A 22570-nucleotide genomic window follows, 5' to 3' on the forward strand; every position below is an offset into this window, starting at 1 on the left:
TAAAGAGAGTAAGTAGTATAAAGAAATAAAAAAAAAAAAAAGATGTACAAGTGTTGGTTTATTATAAATATGAAGTATATATTTTTATGGATAAAAACAAATAAATAAAGATATATTTAATTAATAGATTGATGGAGTAATATATAATATATTTTTTATTTTTCTAAACTAAAAATACAGACTATAAAAATTACATATAATTATTTTTGTTTTTCCAGAAGTTTATATACAAAAAACCAATAGCATAAAACAATTTACTTGTAGTTTTTAAATAGTTTATCATCCTAAGTAAAAATATGGCAAAATAGCAAAAAACACATATGTGGTTTTTCAAATTGCTGAAAACCCCATGTGGTTCTAAACCTCTAAAAAATTTATTTGTGGTTTTCAAAATGTTGCAAAAAATCCCCCATCCCTTTGGATTTAAGGGCAATTGTATATCACGCTCTTCAAATGCGATTTTTGGTCCATATAGGGATATATTTATGTGTAAAATTACTAAAATACCATAATGACTTCTTCTTCCTTATTCTTCTTCTTTTTTATTGTTATACATACTTTCGAAATTTACTCTCAATTCATTTTTTTTATTTAAAATCCGCTAAACACAACCAAATTTGAAATCGATCCCAAATTTATCACAATTAATCGATCGGACATGGATCTTATTCTATTTTACCAAACTCAGAAATATTTCTTCTTGTGTTTTACAAAACCCAAAAATTTAAGAAATCCATTTGACATCAAAATTTAAAATCAATCTAAGAAGAAAGAAAGAAAGAAACGGCGTACGGAAGAATTAGTGGGAAAAAATTAGAAAGAAAGAAAATTGGGGAAAATGAGATAGAGAAAGAAGAAAGAAAAACATATTTGCTTCTGGTTGCAACTCCGAAGAATTAGAGAGAAAAAATAAAGAAGAAAGAAAATTGGGGAAAAAGAAATAGAAGAAGAAAAAAAAATTGGGAGAAAAAGAAGAAAAAAAAGAATCGGGTAGAACTGCTACGACGTGAAAAAGAATTAGAGAAGAAAAAAAATTGAGGAAAAAGATGTGTGAAGAGAATTTGGGAAAGAAAAAAAAGATGGAAGAAAGAAGTTGGGAGAAGAGAAAAAAATTAACCTAAGAAGAAATAATAGAAGAATAGAGAAAAATAAATTAAAAAATATATAAGTAAGGGTATAACTGTCAAATTTGATAAAATTTCTGAATGTGCAACATTTTGAAAAGCACAAGTAGGTTTTCAACGAATTCGTAAAACCACAGAGAAATTTTTTGCTATTTTGTTTAAAAATATATATCTTTCATCCCGCCGATCGAATTCGAATTACTATAAATATGATAATTTTTAAAATATATAATTAAAAATATATTAATAAAAAAATTACTTTGTAATATAAATTATAATTAAAAATTTATAAATTATAAAATTTAAAATAAAATTAAAATAAATAATTAATTTCTGAAAAAATAATAGACATGAAATATGAAAATGTCATAAATAGCAATATAGACACCATAGATAGAATGAATGGAGTATTATATTTTATTTAAATTATTATGAGAATAACTACTTTTATCTAAAAATATATATCAAAACTTCTCGTGACAAAGCTAGACATAGGTAAACAAAAGTTTGTTTAGTGATATTAATTTGATTTTTTTAAAAAAATAAAATAAAATTATTAGATAAAAAAATAAAATTGTATTAATAATATAAAAAATTTAAAATTTTATAATATTAATTAGCGAATTTGTTTTTGTTTTTTTAATTAGCGAATTTGTTTTGGGGTGAAACAATTGCAATATTTTAAAACTAGCCTACCGACCTAAGATTGAGTTTATTCTTTTGTGTTTTTTTTTTTTTGGATGTATGTTTATTTTGATTTCTGAATGAAATAATTATTTCTTCCATCTGGGCTAGGTATGCGACAATGTTCGATGTAAAATTTTTAAAAATAATAATATTTTAATATAAAAATAAAACAAGTATAAATTAAAGTGAAAGTATTATATAAAATTTATTAAAGAGTTAAACAAAAAAGAGGCAAATTGGTTATTATTTGTTAGAATAGTGCAATAAAAATATTTATTATAAACATATTATGCATAAATTTAGCAAATATAAAAATAAAAAAAAACATAATTATTCGGGACGGTATTATGTATGAAAATACTTCTATATTTATTATTATTATTATGTTATTTAAAAAATAAAAATGTCAATAATAGAAGTTTAATTATGGCAAGAATTGGGTTGCGTGTGAAGCAAAAACACACCTAAAATTTCACACATTTAAATGTTGAAATCCGAAGCTGATGTACGATCTCTCGTGAATTAAATAAATGCATTTCAAGCTAATAAATAAATAAATAAAAATCAAACATGTGGAATTTATTTATTTAATATAAGGGGAGAAATGTAGGGTGCACTTTCCAGAGTAGATAGTAGATACAAATCATCGTAGCGGTTTTTGAATCTACGGCAGAGATTTATGGGCCCTCATCTTGATTAAATCTAGCCGTTGCATTATCAAAAGTGTCCACCACTACATGTACATTCAATTATTGCACGATCCCAGGAGTTCAACTCCTGGAAAACCATACTGTTCCAGCTTCAGTCCCAATCCCATGATATTTTAAGCGGTAGTCCCGGGACCACGCAAGAAATATCCCACCAAATTAAAAGTAGCCAGTGCATAACTATAACAAAATAAAGCCACCTCCCACCCCCCTTCCCTACCCTCCCACCCCACCCCCACACACACTAGGGCCAAGAGTAAAACTTTTACACATCACTTTATTACATACACATATACATACATATTTATATGTGCCCCATATGTATACTTTATAGCCTATTTTAGAGAGTACAATATTTATTTTAGACCGAGTAAATTAAAAAGCTATTAATAATAATATTTTATTAATATTTTTAGTAGTATATTTTAATAATATATATAATATATATTATTTTGTATATAATAAAATTTTATATAATAATCGTTATTATAAATTAATTTTATAAAAATAAATATTTTTAAAGATAATATATATATTTGTTAATTGAATAGATATATAGAAATAATGTATTTTGAATGAATCATACAAGTAAAAAATTATAAATTTAATTAAATTAATTTATATTTATTAAATATATTTAAAATCACTAAATTTACCAAATAAAGAGAAATAGTGAAATCGAAAAAAATATTGTCATACTGCATATTATGAATTTACATTGAGATTAATTATTATACACGGACAATATAGATTGTTACATGTCTTTTCAATACAGTGGTAATTATATTAAATCAACAAAAATTAACACTTTTATCTCGTATAATTAATATTAATATACTTACAATAGACACATCACATAACCTATTTCTCTTTTTTCTTTTTTCGATTAAAAAAAAAAAAAACCCTTTATTTATATATATATATATTTTTTTTTATTGTCAATGCTTCTCACACACACAAATAAAGTAAAAATAAATTTAATAAATGCAATAAAAATAATTTATCACTCAGCCCACTTTACTCAATTTGACCGGAACTACCATTCTCCCTCCTCTCTATATAAACCTTTCCACCCCCTTCTCTCTCCTCACCCCTTTCTCTCTCTACCTGCAATTCTCAATACCCTAATTTAATTTAAAAATGGCAGAAACTCAGCCAAAGCGCCCCAGAGAAGAACCCCTCCAAGATTCACCCAACCTAACAAATTCCGGCGACTCCAAACGCCATAAACTTTCCGACGACAACAGCAAAGCCGACATTCTCAACTTTCTCGACGAGGACGAAGACGACGCCGGCCCCAGCCACGACCTGACGGCCATATTCACAACCTTGCAGCAGGAGCTCGACGCCGGCGGCAGCCTCCGGTCGCCGCCTCCGGCGGCCGATATTGACGCCGGAGATGAATATGAGGCTGCGAAATCCGTCATCAGACACCTCCTCGAAGCCTCCGACGATGAGCTCGGAATTCCTAACCGGAGGGAGGATGATAGTAACTTTGATTTGATAAATTCCGGCGAATCTTTGCCGTATAATTTTTCCGACGACGGCGGGCTCTGGGAGCTCGAAGACGAGAATGCTAACTATTACTATACTGTGTTGCAGTCGGAGCTTTTCATGTAGGAATTTGACTTGGACCCTTTTTGGGGTTGGAAATGAGAATTAGGAAAATGTTAGGGATGTAAATGGTGAAAAACAGAAGGTTAGGGGCAAAACCGTGAAAGGTAATAGAGGACATTTCAAACCAGTCCCTTATCTTTTGAGAATTCAGATCTTACATAGAATATTTTAAATTGATTTTTCTTTTTTATTTTTTAAAATATAGTAGTACTATATAATAAAGAAAAAGTAAAGTAAAAGAAAGAGACTCTTTACGTTCAATTTGTACATACGATAATTTACCGTTAATAAATAATAAAAAATGTAATTATAAAATAAGTTTAAAATTTAAAATAATTTAATTAAAATTTTAAAATTATAAATTATTAAATTAATAAATAATTAAAGTGTATAATTATATATATTTTTTAAAAATATAATAATAAATTATATAGGACATATTAAATAAAATATATGAATATTTTATGTTAGAAATTAGCCGTATTTTTATTGAGTTTGAGAAATTTTTGTTTGAATTTGGTATTAAAAAAATTTATTATAATTTTTGTCCGTTCAAAAATAAAAGTATTATTTGCTGATTTAGTAATTATATTATCTATTTAAATTAATAAATACTCTTACTATTAAGAATATATTACATAAAAGTTGTTATTTTTTTATTATACCATACTAATAGTGATATTTTTGTCTTTTTTACTATAACCTAATATTTTAAAATCTACGTGTAAAAAACAAATAATACTCTTGTTGCGGAACAAATATAGTATTTTTGTCTTTGGGGGGTTTGAATTTGAGTTATGATTTGAATAGTAAAAATTTTGAATTTGAATACTTATGTAATGTGATATAAATAGGTATTGATGTGGTGTTTTGAATGTAAAATTATTTTTAATAAAATATAAAAAAATAAAAAATGTGTATTTGATTTAATGTTTTAGGTGAATTTTTTTTTAATTAATAGTAAAAATTCTAACAGGTTAGCCAAACACACACCCTTAATGTGTAGAGTTTTGATTAAATTCTTTCTGTATTAAAAAATACAGTAGTAATATAAAAATTTCATAAGAAATAAAATTTCACTCCGTCTCACTTAACATGTCTATTATTTCATTTTCGTTTTTTTCACTTATTATGTTATTTTCTTTGAAAAAAAATTATATACTTTAACTTTATTTTAATTTTTAAAATTTATATATTTTTAAATTTTAATTAGATTAATTAGTTATTTTAATTTTAATATATAATTATTTTTATTAGACAATAATTATTTTTATTAATATATTTTTAATTATTTGCTAATTATACCTATTTTAAATTCTCGTGTCTATCGTAAAATGAACATTATGTTAGCCGAGACGGAGTGAGTAGTATTTCTTATTATTTTTAAATTTATAAACTCTATTTTTATTTGTGAGATTTTGATTTTAGTTTTATTATTTAAATTTTTTTCTTTTCAAAATTATCAAATTTAATATTTATTTTTTATTTGTTATATTTTATAAAAGTTATGTTATGTGACTTTACCATGATGATAAGGTGAGAACTTAGGATGTGTTTATTTTGATTTGTTTTGAAAATTTTGATTTGAGATTAATATAAAAATAATATATATTTTTTGTTCCGGCTCAATTGATATTTTTTATTTGTGACATGATATTTTGTTAGAAAAAAAATATTTTTGTTTGAAAATAGATAGTTCAAATCGGAAATTTTTTGAATTTGAGGTGTAAAGAAGCACAATATTACTTACTAAGGGTGTGTTTGTTTGGATATTTGAATTTTGAGCTATGATTTGAATTGTAAAAATTGTAAATTGTAATAGTTGTATGACGTGATATAAACAGGTGTAGATGTGATGTTTTGAATGTAAAATTAATTTTTAGTATTATATAAAAAATACGAAAATATGTGTTTAATTTAATGTTTTGGAAGATAAAAAATTGTTGAATAGTACGCCCTCCGTGCCAGCTAATTTGTCTACTTTTACTAGGCATAGAATTTTAGGTATTATGTAATTAATAAGTAATTAATAAATGTATTAGTAAAAATAATTATAAATTAAAATGAGTGTCATATACTCCCTCCGTCCTTTGACAATCTATCTATTTTTTTATTTTTTTTTGTTCCATAACAAAATATCTATTTCTTTTTTAGTAATTGTACTATTTACCTAACATTACAAATACCCTTCTAATTTACAATATATTACACAAATGTCATTACCTTTATATCATACAATACTAATAAAGACATTTTAGTCTTTTTATTTTTACTTCTACTGCATTTTAATAATATTAATATTCTTAAAACTTCGTGTAAAAAGTAAAATAGATATATAGATACGAGACGGAAGGAGTATTATATTATTTTTTTTTTACTTTAGAAAAATATAATATTTTTTAATTATATTTTAAATTTTATAATTCCTAATTTTTAAAAATTTTATTAGACTATTTTTAATATATAATTATTTATATCATATTATAATTAATTTTTAATACATTTTTAATTAATTTTTATTTATATATATTTTAAATTCTCGCGTCTAACGTATATATAATATTATATTAACGACCGAGGAATAATCAACAAGCGAATGCGTATACGGTAACGATACTACACCGTAGAGTGTAACGGGCTATTATGATGTACACATTTGTTCATTTATGTATGAATTAATTAATATAATTACTTTTCCACTTAATTACAATGAAATATTAATTAAAGATGCGACAATATTTATTGATGTGTTTGTTTGGAAAATTTTACCTCAAATTTACTATTCATTTAAATTTATTTTTATTTTTTATATTGTATTAAAAATTAATTTTACATTCAAAATATCACGTCAACACCTATTTATATTACATCATACTAATTTTTTCAATTCAAAATTCTTATTATTTAAATCTGAATTCAAAATTCAAACTCCCAAACAATTTTACGCAATTTTATTATTATTATTATTATTAGTTATTTAAATATTTTTATTGGGTGAAATGATAGTATTGCTTTCTCACACAAAGGCCTGGTTAGATTATACTACTGTCTACTAGTGTCGGTAACGTCTTTTTTTTTTTTAAATAAATTATATTATTATTTATACATATATAGAATCCTTTTTATTATATAGATATATGTATATTTAAACGTTTTTATTTTATACTGCATGTCCTACAAGTAAATCTCTTTTATTTACTTATTTATTTATTATTTTTATTTCCGTTTACGTGTTTTTAACTAAAGGTGCGTTTACTTGACTGTGTTTTGGAATTTATATTTATTTATTTATTTATTTTTATTTACATAATGATTTAATTTGATATTCTATTTAAACAAATATATGCAGTTGTAAAATATCCGCCAAGATTGTAGAGTAAACAAATTGTGAGAAAAAAAACTTAGGGTATATTTCTTTTGCTTGAGTTTGAAAAAATTTAATTTGAGTTTGATATTAAAATAATATTTGGTAAAATATTTTATGAGAAAAAAAAAATATTTTTTTTGGAAAAACGTATGGTCCAAATAGTAAAATTTGTCAAAATAAAATACTCTGCATAGATGTTTTTAAAAGAAATTATGGGTTTGAATATTTGAATAAAATAACTATTGCTATTTGAAATGAGACATATATATATATATATATCATTTTAATTAAACATGTGCTAAATAGATAATATTTTCATTTTTTCAAGATTGATATTATTTTCTACGAATTTCCCGTAAATATATGATATATTTTTACAAAATATTACATACAAATAACTATTTTAACAAATTTAAACTCTAAACGAAAACAATCAACATATTTTTTTTTTACGTAAAAGGATATTTTTTACACAAAAAATTGGATTTCATTAAATTAAAATAATATTTTTAGTTAAAATATAGTGCAATATAATACGATAAATAATAAAGATTTATTCATATTGTATTTTTCAATGACAAAATTCCTTTATAAATATATTTAAAAAAATACTTCATCCGTCCACAAACTAATGTTCTACTTTTCTATTTGGGACGTCCAACAACTATTGTCCTATTTCTTTTTTTAAACACAAATTTTACATTGTTCATTCATTTTTTACTTTTAATCTCTACTATACACTTAAGGGCAAATTTGTTTATTCATAAAAGAAAAGACAATCATCTAAAAAATCGTGTAAATATACTTTAGGATAATAGAAAATAGACGGAGGAAGTATAAATATATATACATAGTAACACAATATATACTAATATATGCACTTCACGGGTGTATTTGTTTGTGAGTTTTAATTTTTGAATTTAGATTTTAGAATATTAAAAAGTTGAATTTGAATAATTTATTTGATGTGATATAAATAAAGGTTGATATTATGTTTTAAATATAAAATAAATTTATAATATAACAAAAAAATATATATATATTTAATACGATATTTTTAAAAAATAAAATTTAAATAATAAAATTCTGTAGTTAACATTATAAACAAATTCATACAAAAAAAAATTGACCATCCCCAAATAATAATTAAAAGTGAATTAAAATTTATTAAGACAAGTGAGCAGGTGGGGCCCTAATATAGTACCCGACGAACAGGATGGGTTGTCTGCCATGTCTTTGTATTTTCATAACACATCTTTCTTTTTATTTTCATTTGATAATTTCTTTTTTTGATTTAATAATTATTTTAATATTTTTATAAAATATTCTTTCTCTCATTTATTTATATAAATATATTTTATTTTAAAATTATTAATATTATTAATTAAATAAAAATAATAAAATATATCATAATATATTATTATTAAATAATTAAATATATATATTTTTAAATAATGTAACACCAATAAAAAGTATCAATTATTATGAAATAGAGAATACGTATTTATATTTAAAAAATCTCAATATAATGTTTGCAGGATTTCGTTTTTTTTTTTTTTTTCATGCTATTTTTATAATGTTTGCAGGATTTTGTTTTGTTTTTTTTTTTTTTTCATGCTATTTTTCCTCTTTGTTTTATTGTTATTATTATTACAATATCATATTTAAACAATAAATTAAAACTAAAACAGGACCGCAAAATTTAATACTCTCTCCGTTCAAATACAATAATCTTATTTATTATTTTTGTCCGTCTTAAAACAATAGTCTTATTTTCAGAAATAAGTATATCACTATAAAATTACCCTTATTTTTTCTTTATTATTACACAATTGTCATTATTTTTTACACTAATACACTCAAAAGGACAAAAAAGTCTTTTACATTTACTTTTTATCTATTACTAATATAATATCAATATTTTTTAAATCCCGTGTCAAATACAACCAAAACTATAATTTTGAGACGGATAAAGTACTCAAAAAAAGCAAATTCATAATTAACCATGCTACGTAAGAAGAATTAACTTTATTTTGAAATACTCCTTAATCCATACAATATATGTTCATTTGAGTCTGACGAGAATTTTGACGAATATAATACTTCATTCGTGTTAGTGCAAGGTTGTCATTTAATTTTTGTATTGTCATACTTAATATTAAAAATATCTTTATATTTAAATTAATTATTTTATAAATGTCATTGTATTTGTATTATAACAGACTAATAAATATATGTTTGTCTTTTTCTTTTAATTTATACTACATATTGATATAATAATTAATATTTAAAAAATCAATAACAATCTTCTTGTGAGACGGAGAAAATATTATTAAGTAATTATAACGTAAAATTAAACAAGAGTATTTTGAAAAATACATAAGTGAATTAATAAGATAGAAAAATTATTTTTAATAGGATAAACTGATTGTTTTAATATAGTAATTAGATCATTTATCATTTTAGTTTTGTAACTAAAACATGTCGCAAACTAGCATTGTAAGTAGGAAATTTTTGCATTTTTAGCCCTCTGGCGCCAAAGATGTTTACGTGGTACTCGCATAGCTCATTGGAGGACACGTGTCCGCCAAGTCAGAGACACATGATAGGCGTGTGAATTTTTATTTTTGATTTTTAAAATTTTTTGATCTACAAAGTTTTTTTGAAAATTTCAAATTTTTACAAAAAAACAATAAATAAATTAATTTTCAATTTTTTTTTTTAAAAAAATTACTTGTCCGCGAGGTGTCGTTGACCTGGTGACACGTATCCTCCTGTTAACTACGCAGGTGTCACGTAGGCACCTTCGGTCCCAGAGGACTAAAAATACAAAAAATTTTCATTTAAAAGATTAGTTTGTGATAAGCTCAAATTATAAGACTAAAATAATTTTTAAAAAATCCAACTATGAGATAACATCCTTTTTAATAAATTAAATGTGTAAGTAGTTACGATATATTTGTAAATAAATATAATACTGTTAAAAAGATATAAATTAAAAAGTAGATAAGAAATGTTATAAATTAATAAAAGAATAGTTCCAATTAATATATATTTAGATGATAATAATATTAGGGGGAGATAATGCCAAACCAATTTAATAAGTAATTAAAGTGCCATATAGAGTTAGTTGATAGAGATGTTTTTCAATCCTTTTGTGAAGCACGCATGCATCCATACATACATACATACATACATGTATGTACGTTGTGACGATGAATAAATCAACTACTTGATTTTTATATCTTATGTCAATATAAGTATAAAATAATTATTCGATAAGATGACTTGAACAAAAAGTAAATATAAATATAACTCTTTAAAAGAAAATAATACTTTAGAATCATGTAAAAATAATATTAAAAATAAAAAAGTTAAATTGCACAAAATTTACCAGTATTTTATGAAAAATTGCATCAAATTTTTTATATTTCTAAAATTGCGTCAAGCTTCCTCGTAGTTTCATAAACTCTCCGTCTAACTCCTTTGGCGGTCCTTATTTAACGGTATTTGACCTAAATGTTCCCAAATTGCGAATAAATCTTAGAATCTCAATTTCTGAATCCCTAAAATTACAAATATATTCATTTTTCTTATATTTAACCTTAAAAAAATAGTAAATATACTAAAAAATGTTTTTTAAAGCTAAATATAAGAAAAACAGATATATTTTTAATTTTAGGGGTTTAGAAATTGAGATTTTAAAATTTATTCGCAGTTTTGGCGTATTTAAGTCAAATACCTTTAAATAAGGACCACCGAGGGGTTAAGACGCAGAATTTATAAAACAATGAGAAAATTTGATGTAATTTTAGAAATATAAAAAATTTGGTTCAATTTCGTAAAACCACACGTTCATTTTGTAAAATTTAACCAAAATAAAAGTAATCACATGTATATGTGTTCATATATTAAAGGAAAATAAAACATTTAAATTAACACAGTTTACATACTATGGGATAATATTTTATATAAAAGTATCTTTAAATATTATATATTTTTTTAAAAAATATTCAAGCATAAATTATATTTTATTTGTTTCGCTCTAAAGTATTTTTTAAAATTTTATATTTTATTATTTCACATAAATTGTTCATATTTTTTATTTTCGTCAGTTTTACATACTTTGTCATTTTTTTAAAAAAAGTATAATTATACATTTTAATTATATTTTAAATTTTATAATTTATAAATTTTTTAATCTTAATTAAATTATCTAGTTATCTTAATTTTAATTATATAATTCTTTTTATTTGTATATTTTTTAATTATTTATTAATTATATTTGATCCATATTCTCGTATGTCCCTTAGGGTGTGTTTGTTCGGAGGTTTGAAATTTGAGTTAAAATTTAAATAGTTGTATTATGTGATATAAATAGATGTTGATATGATGTTTTAAATGTAAAATTAATTTTTAATATAATTAAAAAGTAAAAAATAAATATTTAGTTTGATATTTTTTTAAAATAAAATAAAATAAATTATTTATTTAAAATCCAATCCCCCAAACAACCACACCCTTAAGAAGAAAGCAACAAACAAACACATCCATCATGAATGGGGTAGGGGTTTCAAATAAATATATAAATAAATAAAAAGCAGTGATACCCAAATAATTGAGATATGCCTACCACTTGTGCGTGTATATATATATATATATATCTGTATGTATTTATTTATGTATTCTCCCCCAAAGTCATGGTGTATATATAATTCTTATTTCTCCAGCCCTTTGTAACTTTTACTTTTTTTTCACTATTTATTATAGAATTCCTTTCAAAAAAAAAAAAAAACATTAAATAGATTCTTTTATATTATTAAAATTAAAATTAATTTTATCAATATTTATTTATATCATATTAAATAATTATTTTAAATCAAAGTTTTATCATTTAAAATTTAAATCCAAAATTAAAATTCCAAAAACAAACGAAACCTTTATTATTATATAAACTATATAATTTATATGTATAAATATCAAGATATTTTTTTTCTATTAAAAATTATAATTTTAATAAAAATACATATTTATTTATTTTTATCAAAACTATTATATCAAACTCACCCTAATTAGGAATTTTCTTATATTCTTACACCTAATTGAGTTAGAGGGTGTTTGGGAAACAAGGTTTTGAAGAGTTTTTAGCTTATTTAATAGCTTTTAGCTGTTTGACCAATCAAAAAGCTAATTTAGGTACTTGATTAATTAGCTTTTTGAAAGAGCTTTTTGGACCAAAAAGCTAATTTCTAAAAAGCTTATCTACCCAGCGTTTTAAAAATTTTTTTTTTTTCATTTTAATTTTAATTATTCCTTATTTACCCTTAAAATTTAATTATTTATTTATATATATAAATATATTTTTATAGTAGTATTTATTAATTATTTTTAATATATTTAATTTATTAAATTATATTTTTATTTTTTTAAATTTAAAATAATTACTATTATTAATTATTACATATAAATTATTTTATTTGTAAAATATATAAATTTTTAAAACTAAATCAAATAGAAAAAACAAAAGTTATTAATTTATTTATGTATATTAAAACAATAATTAATATAATAAAAATATATATACACGAAAGATTTATTATTTTATATTTTACATAATTTCAATAAAAAAATTATTATTTTTTAGTAAAAACAATTTTATCAGATCTAAATAATAAAAATAAAAATAAATATTTTTATAATATTTTTATAATTTTCAATAATTAATAACAAAAACTATCATAAATTTCAAATCAAAATGAACAAAATTAAATATTTTAAAAAATAACGTATCAATATCTTTAATAGTCATTTATGTATAAACAGCTAATGCCAAACGGTTAGTTTACCAAACATTTTAATATAAACTGCTAATTGAATCAGCTAGTTAAACAAACTAATTAAATCAGCTAACAACTAAAAACTATCAACTAATTGTTAAAGGCAGCGTTATCTTCTCTCATTTTTCCTACCCTCTATATACTTACCAATTAAAAAATAACACGTGTAATTTATTTTTAGTAATTAATTTTTAATTTGCAATTTAATCCATATTATATTAAGTAGCTTATTATATTAACCAGTACGTTGCTCCGTTGCCGTCGTTTGACGTCGTTCTATAGAAAAAGAAGAAATAACGTGTATTTTTTATGTAGTTTATTTTAATTATTAAAAATACTTGTTAATATAGTAGTTTGTTTACTATAATATGGATTAAATTCAAAATTAAGAACTAATTTACAAATATATTTAATTATTTAATAAAAATAAAAAATAAATTACACACGTTAATTTTTAATTGATGGGTATAGAGAGAGTAGGCTAACCCAACCCTCTTACACCATTCTAAATAAATAAAAAAAAATGTTATTCATATATTTTATATAAAATATTGTTTAATAATAATAATAAAATTACTCTACAACAACACCACAATTACTCAAAACTATTCTCATAAATTTCAATAAATATCAGCGAAAATTCTAAAAATTCTAAAATACTCCCTCCGTCTCAGAAAAAATGTCTTATTAAGAGTGAACACGATAATTAAAAAATAAAATAGAAGGTAAAAGACTAAAATACTTATGTTTGTTGAATGATTTTAAAAAGTATGTTAGAGTAATAATTAAGGGTAGTTTGAAAAAGTATGAATAATTTTGTTATAAAGTGGGGACCACGATTACTAAATAAGGAAACAAGACAATTGTTTTGGGACGAAAAAAAATGATAAAACAAGACAACTCTATTGGAATGGAACGAGTAGTGTACAACTTAAGTAAACATATCCTAATTTCCATACATGTCTTTTGTTAAGAAATATGAACTCTATTCGTTCGCGGGTTTCTAACTTTAATTGTGCGTGCTATTCATTATTATTATTATATTTATTTCATAAAATATAAATTAAATATTTATTTTTTATTTTTTTATAATACACTTAAAGTAAATTATATATTCAAAATATTATATCCTGCCAAACATCTATTAAGATATTAAATTTTACTATTATTCTAATTTTCAAACTCAATTCCTAACCGCCAAACAAATACACACATCATTTTAAATGAAGTTTGTTAATTTATATTTTTGATCTAATTGTTGTATTATAAAACACATTATTATTTATTACTCCCTCCGTCCAGATACCATGTCCACGTTGCCGTTTCTGTTCGTCCCACATACTATGTTATTTTCCTTTTTTGAAAAATGATTACACACTTTAATCTCATTTAAAATTTTTTAATTTTATTTATTTTTTTAATTTTAATTAAACTAATTAGTTATCTTAATCTTAATTTATAATTATTTATATTATAGGATAATTATTTTCACTAATACATTCTTAATTATCTACTAATTATACCCCTCCTAAAATACGTGTCTACGGTGTAGCAGACACGGTATCTGCGACGGAGGGAGTACTAATTTTTCTCTACATTCAATCAAACTATGTATTAGAAACAATATATTTAGCAATTATTTTATTTTAAAATTATTAAAATCCTCAAATATCAATACACCCATGACTTTAAGTTAAAATATCAAATATAAAATGTATTTTTATTTAAAAAAATTCAAGTATAAACAACTTTAAAATACAATCAAATTGACCATCATTATCATGCTATCAATTAGTCCAACCCCACCATAATAAATATTACCAATATTTTTCACTAAAAAAATTAAAAATAAAAAAACCCTTGGCTGTGTTTGGATTGGGGTTAGACTCTATTCTCGATTGATTATTATTATTTAAAATTGTCAAATAAAATATGATTTTTATTTAAAATATTACATTAAATACTATTTCAATTCCAATCTTCATTATTTTAAAATACCAAACCCAAATTCAAATCTAGTTATATTAGGAGCAATCATTTTTTTATTTAATAGATTATAGATATATATATATATACAATTTTTTATTTAAAAGGTCACGTTAAACACTTATTTATATATCATACTACCTTATTCCGACTCTAAGGATCTCATTTATTTTTTGCGTGTTGATATTTGAATATTAATCATTATATGAAAACTAAATACTACAAATTAAGGAAAAATGATAAAAATACTTTTATTAATGTCTTATAGTACTATTTCAATGACATTTGTACAAAAAATTATACAAATATAAAAATATTTTTAACCTTAAATATAATGACGCAAAATGTAAATGAAACCCTTAGAACCGGACGAAGAGAGTATTAAATACTATTTAAATTTAAATTTTTATTATCCCCAAGCACAACCTTTATATTAGCAGCAATTATGTATAATTACATTATATAACGGCAAGTCACAATTGTTCAAATAAACAAAAAAAAAAAAAAAGTTTTAATTCAACTAAAATACACAATATATAATACGTGGAAAATTATAACTTTAGCTTCATATATAGAACAATTTATTATGTGTGTTTATCCGTGAGATTTTGATTTTTAGTTTTAGTTTTGAATAATAAAATTTTGAATTGAACTAATTGTTTAATTTGATATAAATATATATTGATGTTATGTTTTGAATGTAAAATTAAATTTTAATGTAATATAATAAATAAAAAATAAGTGTTTGATTTGATATTTTTTTGCGCAAGTAAACACGCTATGTTATTTGATGTAAATATTTTGGCTGTGTTTGCTTGTTTATCTAATTTTTACTACTTTGATATATATATATATATATAATATATAATATATTAAATCAATTACCTATTTTAATTTTTTTTTTTTAATATTAGACTAAAATTTAATTTTAAGATTACATCAACATATTTTTATTTTAAACAAAACAACTATTTAAATTAAAAAAAATAAAAATTATATTCAAAAGTTAAACTCCAAATCTAGGATTTGTATGTTTAGTATTTTTTTATTTATTTAAGGTATAAAGAATTATGTCAATAATATAAATAATATTATGTATTAAAATATTGATTTTTTTGTGAGATGATAAAATATACTCCCTCCGTCCCAGATACTGCTACACCGTAGACACGGTATTTTAGGAGGGATGTAATTAGTAGATAATTAAGAATGTATTAGTGAAAATAATTATCCTATAATATAAATAATTATAAATTAAGATTGAGATAATTAATTAGTTTAATTAAAATTAAAAAAAATTAAAAAATTTAAAATAAGATTAAAGTGTGTAATCATTATCCAAAAAAGGAAAATGACATGGTATGTGGGACGGACAGAGACGGCAACGTGGACATGATATCTGAACGGAGGGAGTATTATTTATATTATATAGATGTGTGTATATATTGTTTTTTTTATAGTAATATTTATAAAAAAAAAAAAAAGAAAAATTGTGGTAGAAAAATTTTGTTTAGTGACCAGACAAATATATCAACAAACAAACCCATATTTCAGTTTTTTTTATATAAAAAAAATAAAAAATACACTTCTATTATGTAAACGTAATTTATAAATTTAATTCCTTATAATACAATGATACAAAATAATATAACTAAAATTTGTAATTATATTTATATTGAATGCAAATTACAATTTACCCTTAAAAAATGGACCTTGAATTTAAGCCTCTTTGCATACTGCAAATTAAAAAATTTCTGGAAGGTCTCAATTGCAATTTATACAAGTAAAAAACCATATGGTAAAAAAAAATGTCGATTTAAATTATTGAAGTGCCCAAAAATATATATTTTTTTAAAAAAAATATAGGGTTATCGGAGATGAAATAATCAAATTTAGCGCGTGACTCAATAAACTTTCTACGTTGTACAAAGTCGATTCTTGAGAAAATAAACGATACAAATATATTGAAATATAATTAAAATTCTGTGTCATACTTAGCCAAGAAAATATAAAAAAACAAACGATTTTCTTGTTGTACCAACTAACCACCTATTCGATATATATATATACACGATTAAATATTTTCTTTTGTATTAATTAATGTAGAAAAACATTAACATATAAATTAAGAAAATTACTAAGTGTTAAAAACCCTAAAAGTTTCTTATTAAGTTAGTTGGAAGGATGAGATCATTATAAGATAATTACATACACATAATTCCACTCTAAGGTAGGTTATACCTACCAATCAATTACTTTGTTATAAATATAATTGTTTATATAATTTATTATTGAAGAAAAATAATGTATAAATTAAATTTCTTTAATTACATGTTCATGGTTTCTAGCTAGCTTCCTTAACTAGGTTAATTACGTATCATAAAATGGTAATCGAGCAACTTCATTTCATCTACTCCTTTTTATTTATATATATCTTTAAATTGAATATTTGGATGTGACGTCTATGTTCGAAGTCTTTAATATTTAACATTTAAAAAAATATATTACTATTTGTTTAAAAATCTTAAATGAAAATATATTTTAATTGAAAATATATCCTTAATTATTAAAAAATGTTATGCTTTTTCTATTCACTATATTACGTGTTAATTGTATATTATTATTATTACACAAATAATTAAATAAATTGTACAAATCTCTGATTACTTATACAGAGTTTTCTTTAGCTAATTAATTTATTTAACCAACCAAGTCAAATTTATTTCTTGAACGTGTAAACTCTCTAAACACAATTTATATAAAAAAAAAAGTAAAAATAAAAATAAAAGTTCGTTTTATTTAAATTAATTAATTATTATCTTCAGGTTGAAGCAATAATTCAGGATATGTTGACAAGATTTTCCATTATATATCAGACATGAAAACCCTTTAATTAAATTACAGGGAAAAGAATCAAAGTTTAATCATGGCAACCTTAATTCATAATGACCTAAAAAATCACACTGCTGTTTGTATCTTTATCTATTTATTTTCAAAGGATGATAACGAATATAAAAAAAATAAAGGCCAAAAAGAAAAAGAAAAAGAAAATAATAAAAACAGCCATGGATGACTGTACATATGAAAGTGAAAGCCACACAGAATATATATATATATATATATAATTCAAAATAGCTGTAAAGACATAAGAATAGATTGCCCATTAAACATTCCAAATGTTGTCATGTCATTACACATAATCGCATTCTTCATGGGATTAATTCCTTACATAGAGAGATTTTATGATACATACATATAATTAATTAGATATATAGGCGGTTAATTAGACCAATAATATTAATACTTCATCCGTCTCATATTTATATATCTATTTGCTTTTTGCACAGAGTTTTAGAAATATTAGTATTATATTGAGATAAAGTAGAAATAAAGGTAAAAAAACTAAATTAACAATATTAATATTGTATGATATAAATGTAATGTCATTAGTGCAATATATTATAAATTGGAAGGGTATTTGTAATGTTAGGTAGATAGTACAATTACTAAAAAAAAAATTGATACTTTGTTATGGGACGGATTAAAATGAAAAAATAAATAAATTATTAAGGGACATATAAAATACAATATATAAATTAGGATATGATAATAGTCAACATAATATATGTCATATTTAATCTCAACATATCGTATATTAGCAAAAAACAAAATAAACAACACAATTTATTTTAATATAATACAATACAAATATAAACTAGCAATACATAAATAATAGTTCACTCAACATATTTCGTCATTAATCTCAACACATATCATATGTTAACACATCACAATATATAATATATGGGAAAAGTTACAAAAACAATACAAGTTTTTATTAAAAATAGCACGTGTTGTTTGTAATAATGACATGTATTGTTGTTTATAATTATACTCGTGATGTACAAGTGTATGCCATGTGCTGAAATGGACTGTTGTATGTGCCGTGTGAAACTATATATGTTGTTTGTATTATATGAATATAAACGATGTGTTGTCACTAACATTACCGTGTGCTATCTATCTGTATGTTGTTAGTTCATATGTTGTGCTCGTATTATATTAATATAAATGATATGTTGTGACTTATACGACCATGTGCTATTTCCTACCTATCTGTGTGTTGTATTTGCATAGTAGTCGCGCCGTAATATATAATTATCATCACATGCTAATGATATAAATATGTCTTTCAACAAGAATTATGTACTCCCTTCGTTCCAAATACTCTGCAACATTTCTTTTTTTGTTTGTCCCAAACTCACTGTAATATTTCTAAATTTAAAAATAAATAATAATATTTACATACATATATTAATAAAACTTCACTTTATCTAATCACATCACTCAAATAAAAAACCAAATAATCATTTCTCTCTCCAATCACATCACTTAATATCCAAATTATCTCAAATTACCATACTTAATACTTCTCACCTAAATTCTCGTACCAAATACAAATATTGCACGGTGTTTGGGACGGAGGGAGTACTATATATATTATTAACGTCAATTGATCAGAGCTAATCATACGACATTTCATCTGTCTCACATATTATGTCATAATTTCTATTTTTATCGGTCTTACACCTCATTTCATTTTTCTTTTTTTTTAAAAAAAAATAAAAATTACACACTTTAAATATTAAATTATTTTAATTATACTAATTACTGCATCTGTCCCACATACCATGTCCACGTTGTCGTTTCTGTCCGTCCCACATACCATGTCACTTTCTTTTTTGGAAAATGATTACACACTTTTTTAAAAATTTTAATTAAACTAATTAATTATCTTAATTTAAATTTATAATTATTTATATTATGAAATAATTATTTTCACTAATACATTCTTAATTATCTACTAATTATACCCCTGCTAAAATACTGGTTCTACAGTGTAGCAGACACGGTATGTGGGACGAAGATAGTTATTTTTTTAAAAATAATTATTTTTATTATATAATTTTTTTATTAATATATTATTAATGATTTACTAATTATATATATTTAAAATTTTCTATTTAAATTACCGGCTATATATATATATAATATATATTGTGTTTCAAATGGCAACATCTCATGATTTTTCAAATCTTCCACCATTGATTAAAAATAAATATATAACTGCTCAACTGATAATAATAATAATAATAATAATAATAATAATAATAATAATAATAGTAATAATAAAATAATAATGGTGTATGGAGAGTGACCTGAGGACTAAGCATCACCAGACAAGACAAGATAAGAAAACCTTATTTATTTAAAAAAAAAAAAAAAAAAGACAAAAGAAAAAGAAAAAGAATATGTATAGATAGAGATAAAGATGCTTTTATTTATTTTATACTGTGTATTATATACCATCTCCATTCAAACCCTTAAATTTGCTTCTTACTTCATTCTTTGAATATGTCAAATATAATGTTGTTAGAGATCCCTTAGGGTGTGTTTGATTGTGCATACAATAATCATTCTTTATATTTTCAAATATTATGGTTTTTTTTTTTTAGATTTTTTTTTGAAAAAAAAAAAAAAAGTCTAGCAGTGGTGCTTCTATATTAAATACTCATTTCGTTCAATTTTTAATGTCCTAAAGTATATTTGTACGATTTTTTAGGTAATTGTCTTTTTGTTATGAATTGACAAATTTGCCCTTAATTGTATAGTAGATCTTAAAAGTAATAAATTAATAAAGTGTAAAAATATAAAATTTATATTTAAATAATAAAATATGATAATAGTTGTTGAACGTCCAAATAGAAAAGTAGGATATTAGTTTGTGTATGCCTTTAATTGTACCGTAGATCTTAAAAGTAATAAATTAATGAAGGGTTAAAATGTACAATTTGTATTTAAAAAAGAAAATAAAGTAATAGTTGTTGGATGTTTCAAATAAAAAAAATAGCATATTTATTTGTATACAGAGAGAGAAAAAAAAAATAGACACCCCCCATTTGAGGGCTTCAATCTGGACGTATGTAAATGTATGTGGGATAATAATAATAATAATAAAATTAAAATATAGAAAATATGATGGATTCTAAAGATTTATTTTAGTCCAACGTAAAATCGATTCACATTAAGCTCAAATAAATTAAAACAATTATATTACTTAAAGATTAATTATATAATTACTCTTTTTTTTATATATATATAAATTACAAACATATTATAATAAAATTAATTATATATTAATAGTAAAATATTATTTAATTTTTATATAAATTACAAACATATTATTACATATATAATAAATTTATATTTAAATATATTCCGATAAAAAAAAAAATTATACATGAATTAAAAGCAAAAATATCAAAATTAATTTACACACTTTCAATAACTAATAAAATATTACTCCCTCTATCGAGCTAAAAAATATATATTTATTTTTAGCGCAAAGTTTAAGAAATACTAGTATTATTTTAATTATATTAGATAGTTAAAAATAGTGTAAGAATAATCTTGCCCTTACTTTTTTGGGTTTAAAAGTAATAATGTGATAGTAAAATAATATTCCATCCGTCTAATTTCTATTGTCCTAAAGTATATTTGCACGGTTTTTTAGGTGATTGTGTTTTCGTTATGAATTGACAAATTTACTTTGTATGGTAGAGATTAAAAATAATAAATGAACGAAGAGTAAAAATATAAAATTTGTGTTTAAAAAAAAAATAGGACAATAGTTGTTGGATGTCCCAAATAAAAAAGTACGACATTAGTTTATGGACGGAGGGAGTAATATTTATCGAAAAAAATAAGATACTTTTGTAATTGTTACTTTGTTTTTAGAAAATCTAAAGTAGAAATATTTATATTTTGTTAGTGAACATAGATAATATTTATTATTTATTAATTTACTATAAAATTTTTAAAAATTAATTATAGGCATAAATTATTTTGAATAATTAATTATAGTTAATACAATTTAAAAAGTCAAGAAGAAAAGGAATTAGTCGCAGTGTCAACTTTGAAAAATAATTATTATAATCCCACAATTTTGTTCAAAATAATGTATGTTGGGTGTGTTTGTTTTGTATTTTGAGATTGAAGTATATTTTATATAAAAGAATTTGTTGATAACATAAAAATTGCATTTGAATTATTGATTTTTTTGAATGAATAAAATAAAGTATATTATATACTATTTCCGTTGAGCTAAAAATATTAATTTCCTGTTTTTTAATGTATAATTTATAAAATAATAATATTTTAATTGTAACAAACAAAAAAACTAAC

At 22.3% G+C, this 22570-nt stretch overlaps 1 protein-coding gene across 1 annotated transcript; it reads left to right on the top strand.

Moving 5' to 3' along the window:
- The first annotated feature begins 3613 nt into the window (after window positions 1–3613).
- On the top strand, window positions 3614–4281 carry LOC127245244 (uncharacterized). Its single transcript, XM_051265997.1, has one exon. The coding sequence runs from the start codon at window positions 3659–3661 to the stop codon at window positions 4136–4138; it is 480 nt and encodes a 159-aa protein (XP_051121954.1). The 5' UTR covers window positions 3614–3658; the 3' UTR covers window positions 4139–4281.
- The last annotated feature ends 18289 nt before the right edge of the window (window positions 4282–22570 follow it).

This window comes from Andrographis paniculata, unplaced genomic scaffold (assembly GCF_009805555.1).
Source record: "Andrographis paniculata isolate CXL003 unplaced genomic scaffold, ASM980555v1 Contig22END, whole genome shotgun sequence".
Classification (NCBI taxonomy): Eukaryota; Viridiplantae; Streptophyta; class Magnoliopsida; order Lamiales; family Acanthaceae; genus Andrographis; species Andrographis paniculata.